Consider the following 20,663-nt stretch of genomic DNA (forward strand, 5'->3'; position numbering starts at 1 on the left):
GTGTTTAGATAATATGATGTATGAAGCACACCTTTGAAGTAATGAGACTAACTTCTATAAATCATAGAAGAATATCAATCTCATTATCTTACATTTACCTTAAATAATGTATCACATGCCCCCAGTGTAAAGAACAAAACACTCAAAATGTCTAACTTTTCTGGAAGGATTTTAAATTAACTTTTTACTACTTACTTTTAGAATTCATTTCCAATAGTAATTCTAGTTTTGAATTGTTGAAAGTGACATAATTTTACCTTTCTCCTCCAAGTTTAGTCTGTCTGATCCTAAACCTTTTGTATATAGACTATTTTAAGAGTGCTGTGGTAGTAAGACTATGCAGAAAGTAGTTGTCATGTGTTTGGTATGTACGTTATAATGGAATGCTAATTACAGCAGGAGTAATTACCTATATGCTAAGAATGGTTTCACCAAGGATATGCCTGATACTACCACGTGAATCTTTCAGACTTCTATAGATCTGGGTGTGTTAGGGAGGGTAATTTTCATTTTCTAACACATTAATTACTAAGAAAAATTTATTTTTTTTCCTAAATTTGCATTTTAAGTTTTAAATCTTATTTTCATTTATGTCTGTTTTTAACAGGTTTTATATTTCAAAAGGTGCTGTTGTAGATCAGTTGGGTGGAGATTTAAATTCAACTCCTCTTCACTGGGCTGTCCGGTAAGGTTTCTTTAAACACTGAAATTAAATAGTAACCTGTAGCTAGTGGTCACCATATTGGAAATCACAGTTTCAGACAATTAGAAGGGTATTCTTTCTTTCCTTTTTGTTTTTTTTAAACTTTTCATTTAAAAACAAATTACAGCTTTAATGAGTTTTCAGAAAGGATGTTTTTGGTATTTAATTTTAGGGCTCCATTTTGATTATCAAACTCAAATTTGTATATACTTACTTTTTTATAATTAGAATGAATATCTTTTATATTTGGTCACATGAATAAAAGCAGTAGTTCAGTGAACTGTAAAGTCAGTTCAGTCTTATGACAGATGCCTGTTTGGAAACTTGTAGTCGTAATTTTATTTCAAAGAGGTGGATTTTTCTCTCAAGTAAATGTAAAGTATATCTCTTTATCTTTTAGGGTCAAATGAGTCAACGCTTTTGAAAGTTGTTTTAGAATTAACAAGAAATTTTGAGTATGTCAACCTAGAACATTTCTATTCTTAAGTCGCTGTCCTCTTTTCTCTGATGTGTATTGGCCATCTGAAGCTGAAGTTAATAAATCTTCATATTAATACTTAACAGCTTTTTTTTTTTATTTAAACTCTACTTTCTGTGGTTGGTGGAGTTGACATGAACCTGAAACTGAAATTAATAATTGTTCATGTAAGGTGAAGAGTTGAATCTTTTCTCCATAGCCAAGAGATCTGAAGAACCTAGGGGTAATTCAACCTCTTTAAGCTACTGAGGTACAGTGCTTTACATGAAAAATGGACCATATTCAAGTATAAGAATATGTAGTTTTTAATAATATGGTATACCCATAGTTTGTGGATATTATGCTCCTGTATATCTGGCTCATGATTATATTTTGTTTTTAAAATGGCAACAGTGAAGTCTAAGTGGTTTTAAAGTCTTTATTGTTAGCATGTGATATAAAATTATTATTTACACATGGTAGCAACAAAATAAGGTTTAAGGTAGATTGTGAAGTTATCAAGTTTATCACTTGCACTCAAGAATGACTATCCATATAGTTCTAAGTTTGGAGCATGTAAGTAAAAGATGTTTGAATGGTCTTCAGTGTTTCAAAAATCTTACTGTTAGGACGTGTTTTTTATATAGCTCAAATCCCTCATGTCTTCGGGATATCAGTTTCTTCCTGATTTTTTTTTTTCTTCTTCTGCATGCTACAGAGTAATTTTTTGTCTTCTATTTACAGACAAGGACATTTACCTATGGTCATATTATTACTCCAGCATGGTGCAGACCCCACTCTAATCGATGGAGAGGGATTCAGCAGTATCCACCTGGCAGTATTATTTCAACACATGCCTATTATAGCATATCTCATCTCCAAAGGACAGGTATGTTTTAAAATGTGTATTATACTCCAGCTATTATAATTTGAAGAGATTGGGAAGATTATCAGTAATTTGTCCTCATTTTTAAAGTAAAAGTTAATGGATATCCAGGTATTCAAATATTAATAGCCTCAGTAAGTCTAGCTATTGAATATTGCTTTTTCAGCTTCATTGGAGGGAAAACGACAGGTCATTTAGTTCAGTAACATATAATTGATGTTTCTAAAACTTGTAAGCCTGTAATAGTTTTTCTTATGAGCCCAGTAATTTGCAGAGTTTTTAAAAAACATGTCTTCAAAGGCTGTATTTTCTTCTGGTTGAATATAAAAGTGGTAGTCAGATCACTAAATTAACCCATCATTTGCTTTCATTATTTGAGCCCAAATGGGAGGCCAATTTGAATATATGCTTCTTATTGTTCTCCAAAGTAATTCCATGAAAAATGACTTGCCTTGAGAGGCACAGGTTAAATTATAGGGTATTAGCAGTGGGAGTTTCACTGTCAGCTATACTTGCCTGAAATATGCTTTCTAGTGGCAAAGCAGTTTGTGTATTAGCAGACTTGCCTATAACTGGCGTGAAAACATGTTTGCACAAATGCTGTTGGAATGATCATGCTCTCTTTAAATAAGCACTTTCTCTGAGACTTGGCTAATTGAAGTAGAATAATTATAACCTCTTGGATTTCATTTTGGAAAGATGTATGAAGAGGAGTCCTTTCTGCCTCTCTCTGGGCTTCTTTCCAAGTTCTGTTCCTCCAAGGTCCATAAGAATCTGCTCTTTTTATTGGGCTTGGTTAGAACCATTATTGTACGCATTAAACCTGGACCTGTTTTATTAAAAGGAGCATGTCCTCATGGAGACATGATTTCCTTTTTTTCTCTCTTCCAGAAAATAGAAAAGAATTTTTTGTGTTTTACTATTTGAAACTTAATATGATAAAGCCAAAAATACAAGTTGCCTCAGAAGATAGAGAGGTCATTGTTATTGGAAGTGTTTGAGTAGAGACTGGATGACTTTGTATAAGAAATGATAGCATGAATTAATGTGTCAACTAAGGTCTAAACTAGATGATTTTTAAGGTCTTTACCATCTCTTGTATTTGATGGTGGCTATCAATATCTTTCTCTTTCCCTTAGCTGTCCTCCATTCACATCATACAACGCTTTCCATGATACATTCGGATTTTTCCCTTTAAACATATTTTGTCAAAATCCATAGATTTATTACCATATGGAAGTGAAGCAGAACTTTCATTTATTCAAATGATATTTGAATCCTTCATGTAGACATAATGGTAATGCTGAATATACTAAAGAGATATTTCTATTGAGAAGAAACAGAATTTTGAGTATATTTACAGTGATGTGAATTGATTTCTTCTTTTTGACTAGAGTGTGAATATGACAGATGTAAATGGGCAGACACCTCTCATGTTATCAGCTTACAAAGTAATTGGGTGAGTAAGTTCCATTCAATTGCCTCAATCTGATACTTGGTTTCAACAATTTCTTTCCTGTGTATGTAATTTTAAGTATCTATGTGAGATGATAGTGTATTCTGAAGAAAATAAAATTTTCTACCCTGTGACTCTAATATGGAATTTTAAGGTAGTTATAGTTGGAAAAGCACCATTGAAATACATTTTCTCTTTTCTGATAGTTTTGGTAAAAAGTTTGAAAGCTACTAATAAGAAAAAAATTTCCTTACAGAACAGGGAGAGATTCCTTAGCAAATACCTCTTACCATGGCTTATATTTCTTTTGCATTTTAAAAAATGACCGCAAGTTTAAACATGCTCATAATTTGAAATTTAGTTGATAAATCTACCTTTTGGAAAACAGTAAATTTTGAGATTCTCTGATACCATTGTTAACTGCTCTGAAAATATTAATTGTAACTGATTTATGAAAAGTCTGTTCATATGTTCAGATCAGGCACTATGTATTTAAGTTTTTCTGTGTATTCATTTTTATAAACACAAGTGATTCATGACCACTATGTAGTACATCTTTTGGTATTCCTCTATGCAAATACATGCTACAGTTTTCCGTTATCAGTTTGTTTCTATGTTGTATTAAATCTCTGATTCTGCTTTTACTTAGGACTTCTAGGAACTGAGTTAACTTTAATGCCATTTCCTTTTTGTTCATGGAGTGGTGGGGCTGGGGTAGAATTTTGTTAAAAAGCATTTTCTCTTTTTCACTGATAACTCTGAAGTCAGGTATAATCTCTAAAGAACCTGATGGAATAATTAAAATAGAATATTCTTTTAAAAAAATCATTTGTAGTCATGAAGGGAGGGTATTGATAATAAAGTAAAAATATTTGACTGAATTCTGTCTTCTAGTTCATAACTTTCTAAGATAAACAAATATTTTACGACATTATTTATACTTGCTTTATTTAACATTGATTAGATGGAGAGTGTGAAGTTAGCTTTTGGTTTCTCCTCAAACATAACATACGTTTAATCTTTAATTGGATAAATAACATAGCACTTAATATTAGCCAAAGTTTAATCCACAATTTTAAAAAATGTTAACTAATAGAAAATTAACAGAAAAGTGAAAATTTGAAAAACAAAAGCAGTATTCCACTGTATTGATGTTAAAATTATATTATCTAGATAGCAAGCTATCACTTAATAGATGTCTTTTTTGGAGGTAGGGGGCTATCTCCTATTAGTACCTAGAATAGAATTTGGCATAAAGAGTTTCCTCAGTTGTTCAGAATACTTACTGACTGGTTAATTGATGATTATCTTAAAAGATTCATTATTTGCATTTACTCCTAAAATCATCATCTCTGTTAATGACCCTTGGTATTTTATTGTTTTGAGACAGGCCAGAACCAACTGGATTTCTTTTAAAGTTTAATGCTTCTCTCAATGTGGTTGATAAAATACACCAAAACACTCCACTTCACTGGGCAGTTGCAGCAGGAAATGTTAACGCGGTTGATAAACTTTTGGAAGCTGGTTCTAGCCTAGATATCCGAAATGTTAAGGTATGACCAGGTATTTATCTCTCTTAGCTTATTATATCTTCAGTTAGAAGACTGATAAATTAACACAAAGATAAGCTATATATTTGTTTTCAGTTTTTTATGTATAAGTCTGTCCTTAAGTATCTAGCCATGTAGTATGAAAAATATAATATGAAATGGCTGGATACTTTCTGGACAGACCTCGTAGACAGTAATAGCTGGCTACTTTTGGCATAAATGTGTTGAGTATGATTCTGGTGAGTTTTAAAAAAATGTTTAGCACCCATAGTATATCAAAAATATTATTAAATTTCCCTCCTTTTTTTTTTTTTTTAAAGGGAGAAACACCTCTTGATATGGCTCTGCAAAACAAAAATCAGCTCATTATTCACATGCTAAAAACAGAAGCCAAAATGAGAGCTAACCAAAAGTTCAGACTTTGGAGGTGGCTGCAGAAATGTGAGGTATTTTCATATGGGACCTATTTTATGGGATATAAGAACTTTTTTGTTCATTTGTTTTTGTTTTTTAGGGCATCAGAGGAAACAAGACAGTGGCTTTTTACTGTATTACATCTGCTGATTGTATCTTTCCCATGCATCCCATGACCCAAAGTTGGAAATTTGTCACTTTCATTGGCTTTTTATTGTTGGTCCTCAGCTAGATGGCTCTAAAACTACAGGTTACCTTGTGAATATTAGGATGTACTTCTACATTTATTTAATTAATGGATTGAAATGCAGATAGCTTAGATTCTTACAGAAGCAAAAGGAATAACACCTTTTTGCAAGGAATTTTATAGAAGCTTTTCTTAAAGAGCTTATTCCTTATTAAATTTTTTTCTCAAAAGGATAACAACATTCACAATTTTTTATTAGAATCCTAAGGACTGTAAAAATGACAGTGTTGTAAATTTCAGGCATATGATGTCACTTCATAAAATAAAACATCTGGAATTTTGAGAGATGAAACCCAAATTTTATTTATGTATTTTTTGACTTAGCAATTCTGGGTGGTATTCTTCTAAACTTTAATGTGAACTGAATAATAGAAAAAGTCAAAAAGTTCAACTTGTTCTCATGAATGGCTAACAAAATCTGTCATAGTAGTGAGTATAAGTCAAATTGTTAAAATGGGATAGTGGATTGAGTCCACTATTTCTGATGTTTTCAAATACGATACCATTTAATCTTATCTAATAATAATTACTAACTATACTTTCAGAGTGATTCTAAATTAACACACCAGGTTTCTGTGTAGGGGACCATCATGAAGGCTACACCTATTTTGCATTATGTATGTAGAAGAGGAGAGAAAGAAGTAATGGTCACTCCTTAGTCTCCTTTGCCAGCTCCTCCACTTCTCCTTCACCTCTTATTGGTAGGGTGCCTCAGGATTTTGTCCTTGAACCTCTTTTCTGTCTGTTCATTCCCTAAATGCCATCTGCATGTTCACAACTCCCAAATTTGTTTCTCTATTCCCGACTTTTCCAGACTCATATATCTAGTTACCTACTTGACTCATCCAGTTTAGTGTCCAGTAGGCATCTGCTGATCTCCCCACCCCAACTAAGCCATCCCCGTCTCAGTAGTGGCTACTCTAGCATTCCAGTCAACTTTGCCTTTCTCTGTCATACCGCATATCTAGTCCTTGAGAAAGACGTATTGGCTATTTCTGCCTTCAGTTCCTATCCAGAATCTGAGCCCTTCTCATCATTCACCAATGCCATGTTGGTCCAGCAGATGGACCAAAGTTGGTCCATCTTTTAAACTATAAGTCAGGTTGTATCACTCATCTGCTCAAATTCCTATGTCTCCCCATTTCTCCCAGAGTAAAAGCAAAGTCATTATTATGGTCTACAAGTCTGTGTGTGATCCAGCTTTTTAATATACTATAAAATTCACTTAATAAATTTGTCTATCTTCCCTGGCTAGTATTTAAATGAGAGAAATACCTGAAACTCATTGATATGTCCCAAATGCCCCAAACAGTGCCTTGCATACAGTATGTCCTCAAAATGAATACAACATCTGTATCTGGCTCATCTGTGAGAATGTTGTATCTGGGATTTGGAATTTTGAGATCCATATTTAATTATCTCTGTTCTGAGACTATGTTGCTTGTAGATTCTAAATTTTTAAAAAAAATCTAAACTTGCTCATTTTGTGTCATCATGCCAATTGGAATTGGAAACATTTTAAAGATTTGGTATCTCTGAGGACTAAATCAGGAGGAAATAAAGAAAAAAAAAAGATTTGATGTCTTTTGAAATTATCCTCTTCCAGATATGGCTTAGAGTCATGAAAATGGAAGAAGATGGGGCAAAATACACTTTTCCTCTTTGCTGTTGCAAAAACCCTGCTTGCTTTCAAGGTCTGGTATCTTGTAGTTAAGGGACTGCACTGCACAACAGTGGGGTCTGGCATCAGTATAGACGGTCAGACTATTGCTTTGTAGAAGTTTCATTTTTTTTAACTTTGCCAAAATAAACCTGAATCATTAGCATCCTGAGGACATATTTCAGTCTTTGATCTCCATGTGACATTTGACACTAAGAACTTTTCCCTTCTTGACACTTTCTTCCCTGGTTTCTCTGAAACCTTTCTTTCTCCAGGTTGTCTTCCTGCCTTTCTGGTCAGTGTTTCTTGGTTACCTTTGGAGACTTAGATTTTTTTTCCCCTTAAATGTTTGTTTTGGCTAAGATTGTGCACCTTTTTACCCGCACAGTCTTTGGGATGTTGTTCACTTACGATTTTACCACCTTATGCTGCCTTCTGGATATCTAGACATTTAAAATTCTTATTCCCCAAACAAAACTTGTCTTTTCTGCGCACTTATTCTGTCTAGTCTTCTTTATTAGGGGATGGCACCATCTGGTGCCCAGGTTGGAGCTTTCATACTCCCCTCATTGAGTCTTGGGTATATCGACTTTTGTGTGGTCCCTTATGCTTGCTTTATGCTTTCTGACATATTAATAGAATGCTGTTTGCAAGAAATTATTTTTTTAAATGTCAGTTTTTATTAGCACTTTTCTAAAAAGACCGCCATTTCTTATAGGGAAGAAAAGCAAAACAAAATGTGTTTAAGCCATATTTTATAAAACATAGATTGTTTCGAAGATGTATAATTTCTCAAACTTCAAATTTATCAGTCAGCAGTTTTGAAGAAAAACTCTGTTAGTTTTGTTGGTGTATTAATTGTTATTACATACTTAGGAAGTAGTTCTTTTTTTTTTTTTTGAGACAGAGTCTCACTCTGTTGCCTGGGCTGGAGTGAGTGCCGTGGTATCAGCCTAGTTCACGGCAACCTCAAACTCCTGGGCTCAAGCCATCCTCCTGCCTCAGCCTCCCAAGTAGCTGGGACTACAGGCATGTGCCACCATGCCTGGCTAATTTTTTCTATATATTTTTAGTTGGCCAGATAATTTATTTCTATTTTTAGTAGAGATGGGGTCTCTCTCAGGCTGGTCTCGAACTCCTGACCTCGAGCAATCCACCCGCCTTGGCCTCCCAGAGTGCTAGGATTACAAGCGTGAGCCACCACGCCCGGTCTAGGAAGTAGTTCTTATGTTGAACTAATTATTATTAGATACTTAGGTAAAATCCATAACATTCTCAAATTCTACATCTCTTAATAGCTCTTCCTGATGCTGATGCTTTCTGTGATTACCATGTGGGCTGTTGGATACATATTGGACTTCAATTCAGATTCTTGGCTTTTAAAAGGATGTCTTCTAATAACATTGTTTTTTCTGACATCTTTGTTTCCAAGGTATGTATGTTAGTCTTTGCAATGTGGGTTATTGTATTTCCAATTTAATTGCTTATTTCTGTTGTTGACTGGCTGGAATCACAGATTTTTATCGAGCTGTAAATGTTACTTACCACATAATAACATTCCAAGGGTTGGTGGGAACCTTATAAAAGGGCTTTGGTAGTATATGATTTGGTTGAAAGCAAATTGTCCAACCCAGTAATTTTATTGAATTGACAATTGGTGGAAAATAAATATCCTGGATCACTTTTTGAATTGTTAGTTTTGGTGAATAATGAGGAGATTTTTGTAACCATTTTGTATTTTGAAGAAGCATTTTTGCTCATTTTTTCAGACATTATATGTTTTCTTCCTTTTCTAAATCTAAATTCATTTTAAGCTAGTTCTTTTTGCTGTCAGTGATTTTTAGTTAAAACGACCTAATTAAATTGTGGGAGATTATAAAATGGTAAATATTGGTATGGTTTTATTTTTAGGAAAATACTTATACATGATTATATGTAGTTAATGGTTAAGAGTAAGGCTGCCTGGATTCAAGTCAAGCTTTACCACATAGCACTCTGACCTTGAACAAGTTGGTTTACTTCTCTGTGCCTCAATTTCTTCATCTATAAAATGAGGATAATTATTGTGATAATGCCTACATCATGTTAATACATGCAAATGCTTACAACAGTGGCTGACACATAATATTCAATAATCATATCACACCCCCATCTCTTCTCCCTCTCTCTTCCGTTTCTCAGTAAAATGGCATCCAGTTCCTGACGTGAATAGGGGTGTCACCCTTGGATTCCTGTCATCCTTTCCTCACCTCCCATATCCAGCCCATTACCAAGTGCTCCTTGCTCTGCTTCGCTCCGTCTCCACAACAGGCACTCCAAACCAAGCCGTCTCACTGGTCTCCTGACTTCAACTCTTACCTCCTATAGTTCACCCCTATTTAGCAATCAAGGTGGTCTTTTAGAAAGGCAAATCAGTGTCTGCCTTTTCTCCCTGCTTAAAGCCACCCTCTAGTACCTTTTTCTTGTGCTTAAGATAAAGTCCAAACTCCTTGCCTGTGAGGTATTAGGGGATTCCATTCCCTTCCCACTGACTTCATCTCTCCCCGTACCCTCACTGCACTCCACCTTCTTCTGTTCCTGGAACACATAAGGCTCATTCACATGGGGGCCTTGGCTCTTGTTCATGTCTTTGTCCGAAGTGTTCTGACACTGTAACTTTGTGTAGCTGGAGATGTCATTCAGGCTTAAGTTCAGATGTCATCTCCTTAGTGAGCCCGTCCCTTACTGACTCTGCTCCATCACCCTGTTTTTTCTTGGTAGCACTTAATCACTTTCCTACAATGTAAGGTTCATACAAGCAGGAACCTTGTTTCTACTGTTAAATATTTTCATTTACTGAGTGAAAGAAAAATGTAATAATGATGATCCATAGAAAAGGATCTAAAAGGAAATACAGTGTTGCTCTCTGCAGGGTGTGATAATGAGTATTCCTATGTCCTTCTGTTGCTTGCCAGCATTTTCTGGAATAAGCATGCACTGCTTTTGTCATAAGAGAAAACAAAGTATTAGAGGAACCTTACTACTGTGTCACTGAAGAACAGGACAATTGGCTGGAAATGAATTAGAATTTAAATGTAAATTAAAAGCTCAAATTTCTGAGAAACAGCAAAATGCCTAAGTTTGTCCATTATTCAGAAAATTTGCCACTTAGAGATATTCTTTCATTTTCTACTAATTGGCTTTACTCAGTATCTAAATAAATTTTAAGCGAAATCACTAGGAATCATGATCATTACTCTTTTTTTCAGAGAGGAAGCAAGGGATGACAACATCTACTCACCTAGGATAGGAGCATTTGAGATTTTGTTTGGTTATTTGTTTGTTTTAGTTGAAACCTACATTATTAAAAAAACATATAAAAACTTGATGACAGTGAGTTGAGGATTTAACATACGACGCTTGGCATATTGACACAATTTAAATGTGAGCCAAATGTATGTGGCAACGTTACCATACTGCTTTTATTTTTCTCATACTCCTTGGTAGGAGCAGTCCCAATTTCATAGAGGTAAGCAGCTGCAAGCTTCTGTTACTATTACAGGGGCAGTTGCTTTTAGATCCAGGCTGTTATGTGACACTTGTCAGAAGTAGTCAGGTCGTAGTAATAGCAGGCTCTTAAAACATAGGTAGTTCACTGCACTACCTAATTAGACCAAGTGCATTTTTTACTGCAGAATCTCAGGCCATAACCTGGAAGTTACATGGGCTCCATTTGGCCTATTTTGGCATCATGTTGAGTGTCTGAGGTTTGGGATCTTTAGCTCTTCTCAAATATGATCTTATCATAATTATGGTTATGATCCTGATAGCTTTTTTCTTAACCCTTCATACCTACCATTAACTATTGTTTTTTTCTTAGTATAAATTAAAAAATATATCCAGGTAAGATATATTCATGCATAGGGTGACTATATTGAGTGTTTAGTATGAAAGACAGATTTTTTTTCTTTTGGAACTATAATATTAAACATTTTGAGTAAGTTGTACGTAGACTTCAAGTTGCTTGTTACCCAAAGGAGATTGTTAGTGTTCTGATGATTAGTGTCACTTTTAGCTTATGCATCTTTTCATATAAAGTATCTGCTTCTCAAGGTGGCTGCAGAATTAAAATGCTTAAGGTTGTGTGTATCTATATGTTTCATAAATATACTACCAGCCTTTGGAAGAAAGCTTATGAAATGTGAAGATGTCTAAATTTTTGCATTTTGGAGTATTTAAAAATATGATACACGAAAAGGGAATACAAATATATGTCTCAGTAGAAATGAAAAAGATTCATTGAAAATGAAATGAAAATATATATTAAGTTACTGTGAATGAAATAATGTGTAAGTTGGTTAGAAGAACTAGAACATATACTTCTTGGAAGTCATCATGCTTTAGTTTTCTCATGTGTAAAATGGGGTGATGATGGTGCATAATTCTGTTACCACATGGAAAATGACACATATTAAGCACTCAGTAAGTGAAAGCTATTGCTGCTGCTGCTGCTGCTGCTATTATTTATTATTGCTATCTTTATTTAGAGAAATTTAGAACTAAAATTAAAATGAATCATACTAATATTTTGTTTCACTAATGCTTTATGTTTATCCTTTTTCTTTTAGGTTCTTGGTCGGATATAAGAATCTTGTATACTTACCAGCAGTCTTTTTGCTAAGTTCCATTTTTTTGATATTTATGACTTGGTTCTTCTTATTCTTTCCTGATATCCTTTAAGCTCAAATTTAGATGCACATCTCATTTTGCCTTTAAAAAATAGTAATGCCATTGTTAGGAATTTAAATATTGGAAAAGATCCAGGGAATGCAACTTATATTTGCATTTATTTAATGATTTCGGCGGAAGATGTTTAATGTTGAAAATCTGCTTGATTCTGGAAGTAATCTCAGAGCACACTATGGAAACAGTAGGTGTCCAGCATTTATTTATTACTCATAGGAGGGGAACAGTAGAATGAATTATTGTTTTACTTGGACCTATAATGATTTGTTGGATTGCCTTGGAATTTCTTCAAGGTCAGATAGTTCTCTTACCTTGATCAGCAGTTAGAGTCAATTAATAAATCCTCTGGGTGCCAGGATGGCCTGTATGGGAGGTATATTGGTGAAAATGTGGCTTCCTTAGTAATGGTAAGTGGCAGTGGTATTATTTAAGGGAGTGATTCTCAATCCACAGTAAAACTAAATTGACTTTGCCACCCAAAATATAAGTGAAACAAAAGTTTCAGAAAATAATACTCCTAACACATGCTTTACCCTATTTTGTTATTTCATCCTGTTTTCTTAAAAAAAAATATTTCAGTCACATCCCACTTAATTCTTTCATGAACTATTAATGAATGACAGCCTGTGGTTTAAGAAAAGTCATGTAAAGAATAGGTTTATCACTTGAGGATCAGGGGCCAGGTCCAAGTCCAGCTCAGGGATGTGTTGTCCTAAGTTGGCCAAGTCTAGTCACCTAGAAGTGGGGAAAGAGGGTTACTTCTTCAGCTATAGCCATTTTCAACTCCAGTTAAGTGGAAGGCATTTTCAATCTTCCTGCCTCTTTTCAGACTCCCTTCTCCCCTTCTGAGGACCCCAGGAAGGCATTATAGCCTTGCTTTTCTTATAAGGTAGGGAAAGAAGGAATGTTGTAGATAGAAATGTACCTTTTAGCATATTCCTTTAACTTCTATGTTATTTCTCTCTCTGGTGTTAGTATTTCAGAAAAGAAAGAACAGAATGTTTATAGGAGAGATGCACAAACTCAGTTCAAGAATATTTTTTTCATAGGAATAAATGTGAAGTGAGATGGACATAAGAGTTCTCAGAGTACATGCACTCTATGTCCACTATAGCATGTCTTTGCTTTAATGCTGCTTTTTATTTCGGAGCATTTTCTCTAATATTTTTCAGATTTTTAAAAATGAATGGCATAACATACCATGGATGCCATTTGGCTTTTTTAAAAAGATTTTATTACATCTATTCTTTGTCTCATGATTACTGATTTAGTGGCAGCTTCTTAAGCACTAGCCTTATTACCACCACTTAATGAAGACTTTGATGATATTATTATATGATATAAAAATATTTTGTAAGTAACCATGAGTGTATCAAATAACAGCACAGTATACACCAACGTCACTTGCAGAAGACCCAAGGCTAATAAATTCTAGGGTAATTGACATGAAACTGAGGAGAGATGGATGATATTTTTGTTTACCAACTTATGTGGCAGTTTTAAAAATTGTATTTTTGATAACATTTTTTTAATTTGAGCAAACTTACATTATTTCAAATTTGCACAAACTTTTTATATTGAATTATTTCAAATTTGCAAAATCAAAATTAACAAAAATGTAACTCTACTGTAGTTTGAAAACCTCAATTACAGAAGATAATATTCAATTGGGTTTAACTATTCATAGAAACTGTCCAATATTTGTGAAGATGCTATTACATCAGAACTGATTTCCATAGCTAGACAGACTCTTAAGATGTTGGAATTGACAAGATTGAATATTTTACTTGCTTGTGTAACCTAAAGCCATTTGATCTAGGTCCCCATATGAACCTGTTACTTGTAAGGGCCTGTGACTCAGTAAGTGGCATACTTCACCATCAGATTAATGTTTTTTAAGCTAAATGTTGAGTGCTGTTGGAACTGTCCTGTGATTGAACTCAGGTGCTGCCCTGTAAAGACCAATCCTAAATATTTGGGCTAGTCTTGTCTCAGGTTGCCGAGTCTGGATTGAATGGGGGCTTCTGCTGCCACGGATACTGGTCTGCTATGGGAAGATGTTCTGGGGCACTGTGGAAAGGGTATGGTCTTTGGAATCAGACAGAATGATTTTGAGCCCTTTTTCTTACTAATTATTTACCATTGGACATGTTATTTAATTTCACCAAGACTTAGTTTTTCTGTAAATTAGGGGTAATGGTACCAAGCCCATGGCCTGGGTGCAAGGATGACTATAAAGTGCTGGCCGTGGTCCCCATTGCAGGACTGGCATTCTGTGATAATACCCAATATTTTATTATTATTCACTCTTATGAATAAAGTCTGTGTGGAATGCTGCAAGTTGAAACTAATTTTAAGGGCAACTCTAGGCTCCTCAGATAATCAGTTTCTTTTGGTGCCTTTTATATGTTCAGCAAGTAATGTATTTGTCTTTTATGAGGTGGGATTGAGTGAGAGAATAGGACCTTACTGATGAGTTTGGAGGTAAAATTAAGACACAGGAAAGAAATGGTGAACTGAATGTTAGATTTGTGATGCTGGCTGTAACTAACTGAGTTAAGTTTAAGAGGGATAAACATATGTGAAGTCCTGTACTTGGTTTCAGAGAATCAGCTGTACAAGTGCATGTTGTGGTAACATAAAATACAGCTTCTGGTCAAGTGAAAAGAAACCAGAATCTGTGTCAAAATGCCTGGTGTGGTAGTGACGAAGCCAGTATATTCTGAAATTGTATTATAGGGATTTGAGTGTGCAAGCAAAGGACGACATCAAACCCACTGTCCTCTGCCCTGGTGTTTGCTCTGTTTTGAATTCTATTCTTTTAAAAGGGATAATGATAAATAGGAGCACAAACAGAGAAACATGACCAGGAAACTGTCCTATAAGGAACAGTGTTTCTGTTTATCCTGGAGGTATGATCACTGCCTTCCAACTTCAAGTGTTTGGAAGTCTATCATTGGGAAGCTGATATATAGAATGGACACTCAATAAACAGGTACTGAGCAAGTGAGGGAATAGTTTATGTAGAGTATATCTAAAGGATACACACACACACACACACACACACACACACACACACACACACACACACATAAAACAAATGAAAATCATTTGGTCTAAGTTATAGAAAGGCAAATTTTAGCTGCATATGAGATACTTTTTAACGACAAAAGGGTCATGGCTTACTGGAGAGGCTGATGTATCTATAAATACCTATAGTCCAAGGTCTAAGTGCTATAGAAGAAGCATTTTTAAGTTCAGGGAAGGGGAGGAGAATCCTCTCTAAGGAATCAGAAAAGACTTACAAGGGGAAGGAGACTATAAGTTAGGTCTTGAAGGCATTTAGGACTTGGACATCTGAAATGTGCAGTTTTAGAAGTAAATGAGGCCAGGCGCTCATGCCTGTAGTCCTAGCACTCTGAGAGGCTGAGGTGGGTGGATCGCTTGAGCTCAGGAGTTCGAGACCAGCCTGAGTGAGAATGAGACCCTGTCTCTACTAAAAATAGAAAAATTAGCCTGGTGTTATGGCACATACCTGTAGTCTCAGCTACTCGGGAGGCCGAGGCAGGAGGTTGCTTGAGCCCAGGAGTTTGAGGCTGCAGTGAGCTATGATGATGCCATTGCACTCTACCCAGGGCAACAGAGTGAGACTCTCTCAAAAAAAAAAAAAAAAAAAAGTAAATGAGAGGACATGGGGAACATTTGAGGTTAGTGAACCACACAGACAGGGGCTCAGGGACAAGGAATGTGTTTGGCTTCTGTGTGAGGGGGTAGAGTGCAATTCACTTGGAGAGTGGGGAATCCAGTGGTTCTCCTGGCCTGGGATTTGTTTTATAAGTTATTCAGAGGAACAGCCCAAAATTCAGTCAGCTCAATGTGCAGGATCATTGTATGATTCAAGTGAAAGTGTTTTTGAGAACATGTCATATAAGTTGACCAGGATTTTATGGAAAAAATAGGATGTGTTTCTTTAACAAAAGATCTTGCCCTGTATACCATTTATTAGTGTTTGTTCTTAATTCATTCTGCATGAACTTTATTAAAATTCAATTTCACACAACTTCCCTGGCCCCCATCTCTTTTTTCTTAAAGCTAGGCCCACCTGTAGATAAACCATGACAAATTAAGCCAACAAGATTTGTTCTACCTGTCTGAACCAGATGTGGTTGTGCTGGTCTTTGTGGGTTAGAGTGGTGCTTCTCAGATTTTAATGTGTGTGTGAAGCCCCTGGGGATCTTGTTAAAATTCACAGTCTGGTTCTGTAGATCTAGGGTGGGGCCTGAAGTTGTTCTTTTCTAACAAGCTCCCAGGTGAAGCTGTTGCTGTAGTTCAGTGGACCGCACTTTGAATAGCAAGGGTTTAGAGTCTATTTTATGGCCACCTTTCCCACTCTGAAGTTTGGCACAAGATAGCTTGGCAACCCCTTGGAAGGTGGATACAGTTACTGTGTCAATAATGATTTCAATTAGGCAAAGACATTTGGTTTACTCCTGGTTTATTGATTTATTACTGCACTTTCATTTATCTTTCCCTGGAGGAAAGTTTTACGTTTTATACAAAGAATTTGTACCACTTTGAAAACATTTCAAAGCAAGTAATGTTTATCCTTGGAACACTTTTTATCTTAATTTATCCATAATATCTGACTTTCCCAAACAGTATGTGATTTGTAATCATTTTGCAAGAACAGTTTCTTTTGTTTCTAAATTCATTCAGCCTAATACAGTTACGAGGATTAGTTACTGAAGTTTCCAGAAGGAAATTTCTGCAAGCATTTATCTAGTATACAGGGAAATATTTTTAGTTGGAATCTCTGAACCAAGTGGTTTGTTTCTTTGAATGATTTTGTTAAAATAATCAGAATATTTTTCTAGATGCTCACAGGAGAGCCACAATTAAACCATTAGAGATTAATTTATTTGGTCTTGAATATTTTTCAGTCTTCAGGATGTTCCTCATAAATTGTGACTGTTCTATCAACATTTAACATGAGTTTCAACTAATGAGGAAGTATTAATTATTAGCCAACTAGGAGCATTAGCCAACTAGGAGCAAATTCCTGTAGGATTAGAACATAGGATGGGAACAGGTTTGGGAGTGGGGATGTGTATATGTAAGGAAAGGTAGGGACAGAATGCAGAGAAGAGAGGTTCTTAGGCACCAATGATGAAATTGGCTTACATGGTAATTATGCTCTTCTTAATGGAAGTTTGATATATTCCTTAACTTGGCTTTAACATTTAGCAGGAACCCCTTTCTATTTTGCTTTCATTTTCAGCGTACTAGCCTTTCTCTACTTTTTCTACAAGACTTGGGCAACTGATCCTGGCTTCACTAAGGCTTCTGAAGAAGATAAGAAAGTGGTGAGCTTTCTTTGTTATTGATATTTTTAATAGGAGTGTCTGTAAATTTCAGAAAGTCACGGCTATGTTGGTTTTTGTTGTGGCTACATGACATGTGGGATAATTAAATCAGCAAAAATGAAATTTCTCTACTATTATACTTTTTTCATTTGTGTGTGTAAAAGTTTTAATAAATATTTTTATTTTCTATTAAAGTTATACCCCACTAAGACTTTTTCAGATGTGATTCCTGATAGGGATGCGATCTCCTGCTTCCTTATAACAACATTTAGATAATGGTCATTTAGCTTAAATTTCCCTACTTAATACATGGACTAGGCAGGGACTTGGCCAGGGCCAGATGGTGGTGGTACAGGGGGTGGAGCAGGGAGTCCTCCTGCTTAACTGAGGAGATGCCCCTTCTCTTCCTCAAATATGGAGTTGTCAGATGACATGGCATGTTTTTCATTGCTTGTGAATGTTTAGAAGTTGGGGAGAGTGTCGTCTTTGTTACCTAAAGCCAGTGTTCCTGAAAAACTCAGCCCTTGGTGCTTGTAACCTTCAGTTTAGATGTATACTGGTGGGTTTTGTTTCTTCTTTGATGGGTATGTATATGTGCATATTTATTTCTCTGTAGCAGATTATAATGGAGAGATAATTGTCATTAGCAGAGAGGAGGTGGTAGACAGGAGTGGTGGGGAAGTGTAATTTTTATGAGCTCTAATTTATTGGCTATTGCTTGAAAACGCAGGCTTGAAGAGTTACATTATGTCAAGCACAGAGTGATTTGGTGGCAAGTATTCCAAATTGCTTTTCTAGCTTCTTTAGTTTGGAGCGAGAGCAGTGAGAATGGTTCATAATGCATAATACGTACTGCAATAAAATGCAGTCATAAGGTCAAACTTCGTGTCTTTCAGAATATCATCACCCTTGCAGAAACTGGCTGTCTGGACTTCAGAACATTTTGTACATCATGTCTCGTGAGTCTTTTCTGTATAATTTTTTCCATAGTAAAAGCGTTATTCTCAGTAATATTGCTCATGTAAGCACTTGTCAAATCATCATGGTATATTTATACACCTTTGTTTTTACCCAGTTCTAATTTTGTGTAATTGTCAGAACAGTTTTCTGTCTTGAACATATGGAGGAATGATGTTTATAATCTCTTGGAATTGCCTGTGGTTATGTCTCTCTGTGAATTATCCATAGTGTGTTTTGCTTGCTTTTGCTGTCATAAAGCATATATTAGAACTATCTTCAAGTCAGAGGCTCATAATTCATAATGACCCTGGAAACCACTTAGTGAAACCTCTTATTTTGCAATTGTGGAATCAAGGGAGAAAGTAAATTCCCCCAAATTACTGGTGGAGATAGAAATGGAGCTCAGGTTTCCTTTTTCTTAGTTCTGTGCTCATTTTGCTCTATGATACTGCCTCATTTCCCCTTAGCCAGTGTAAATAGCCTCTGGAATTCACATCGCCCCTAGTGGTGGCCTAATCAAAGTAGACATATGGAAGTAAATATTAATAAGGCACTCCAGAGCCTCTATGGTCTATTTAGGATGGTTTGTGCTGATGTCTTTACGACCTAGGGTTAAAATTTTGCTTGTGATTTGTTAACACTTTGAGACACTGGTTTTTGCTTAGGCCTCTCTTAATTGCACTTAGATAAGGAAGCCATTACGGTCACTCCACTGCCCTACGTGCAACTCCTGTGTGGCTCGGTATGATCAACACTGCCTGTGGACTGGACGGTGTGTAGGTGAGAGATTTAATTTTTCAGTTACCACTATGAAGGTAAGCATATGTTTAATTATATGTGTGACTCCTAGAAAAAGTAGAAGGGCATCCAAGAGCTCCATTTTCAGTATTCGAATATTCCAGTAGCAGTGAGCCCATACATCTTTATCACACTGCATTTAATGCAGTGTTTTCACACGCATCATCCTATTTGGGTGCCACAGGCCTGTGATGTAGACAGAAGAGGCCTGTCTCCGTATTACATGACACAACTAGTAATCTGTAAACCTGGGTCTGCTGATTCCAATGGGTATTGCTCCTTCTATTGGGCTTTGCTGCTTCAGGAGAAGGTGGGACCTTGAACATTTGTGTTATTTGCATGGAAACTCTCCTATCTCCAGCATCAAGAAGGAAGCACATGCAAGAGAGGGGCTCGGCTGCCTGGCCCTTCCGCCTTTCTTCCCTTTTGTAGACCTTTCACAGGCTGCAGGTCGTCTCTCTTTGTTATGTCCAGTCTCCTGCAACATATATTGCTACTCCTTGGATTCATTTTCTCTGTTCCTCCAATCAAGTCAATCCTTGATGTTCAGAGGTTGTACTTTTATAAGTATGATACACAGAAGGAAGAAAGAAACAGGGTAGGATTTGTCCAAAATCTTGTCTGCTCCCCTCCTGCCAGCACAGGATAGGCCAGCCTGGAGCTGTGTTGGCTTGGTTAACTTTCTTCTGTTAAAAAAAAGTGTATTTTAAGTAAGTGATGAATAAATATTAGTTCAGTTAACACTGACAGTTGACTATGACATATCAGAACTGTTTGTTTTGGTTTAATGGTATTTAAAAGCAAAGGACCAGCATTATTTCTGTTTCACTAAAAGCTTTTAACAGGAAAGTAGTTAAGGAGGTCTTATCTGAAAAATCATTATAAGAAAAGAAAGTATTAAGTATGTTTATTTTCTTTTTGATTTAGGTTTTGGCAACCATCACTATTACATATTCTTCTTGTTTTTCCTTTCTGTGGTATGTGACTGGATTATATATGGATCTTTCATCTGTAAGTATAAATTTTTCTTACAACCCATACACTTTACTCTTTACTTGTAAACGCTTGTGTATCACATTGGGGCCAGGTGACTATAAACTGTACCCCTAATAAAAACTAAATGGGTGCCTCTAAGACTCTCTCAGCATTGGGAAGCTGCATGCAATGCTAGATGAGGTTAGTTCTCAGTACTTTGGAAGAGAACCTTGATAAATTTGAGAAGTGGTCAAAAATAGAAATTCATTTAAGGCAAGCACAGATTTGTCCCTCATTAGAGAGGAAAAGTCAGCTGCTCAAGTACAAAGTGGGAAGTGATAGGTAAATAAAACAGGAAAAAAAAAGTCATTGGCAAAGAGATTGGGGAGTGGTGGTTACAGAAACTAAGGAACAAAGCTCTGAAAGCACATGCCATTTGGTAAGTATCAAGTTGAAACTGAGAACTGAT

At 35.7% G+C, this 20,663-nt stretch overlaps 1 protein-coding gene across 2 annotated transcripts in view; it reads left to right on the plus strand.

The window, feature by feature from the left end:
* The window catches only part of ZDHHC13 (zinc finger DHHC-type palmitoyltransferase 13), a 46,295-nt gene that overhangs the window by 16,478 nt on the left and 9,154 nt on the right, over positions 1–20,663 (plus strand). For both annotated transcript variants that reach the window (XM_045557666.1, XM_045557667.1), the window contains exons 4-14: positions 608–685; positions 1,905–2,049; positions 3,441–3,505; positions 4,893–5,055; positions 5,373–5,498; positions 8,672–8,805; positions 11,981–12,081; positions 17,337–17,461; positions 18,358–18,420; positions 19,108–19,201; positions 20,147–20,230. In XM_045557666.1, the coding sequence (XP_045413622.1) occupies positions 608–685; positions 1,905–2,049; positions 3,441–3,505; positions 4,893–5,055; positions 5,373–5,498; positions 8,672–8,805; positions 11,981–12,081; positions 17,337–17,461; positions 18,358–18,420; positions 19,108–19,201; positions 20,147–20,230 (1,178 nt within the window). The remainder of the gene's footprint in view (positions 1–607; positions 686–1,904; positions 2,050–3,440; positions 3,506–4,892; positions 5,056–5,372; positions 5,499–8,671; positions 8,806–11,980; positions 12,082–17,336; positions 17,462–18,357; positions 18,421–19,107; positions 19,202–20,146; positions 20,231–20,663) is intronic.

This window comes from Lemur catta, chromosome 7 (assembly GCF_020740605.2).
Source record: "Lemur catta isolate mLemCat1 chromosome 7, mLemCat1.pri, whole genome shotgun sequence".
Classification (NCBI taxonomy): Eukaryota; Metazoa; Chordata; class Mammalia; order Primates; family Lemuridae; genus Lemur; species Lemur catta.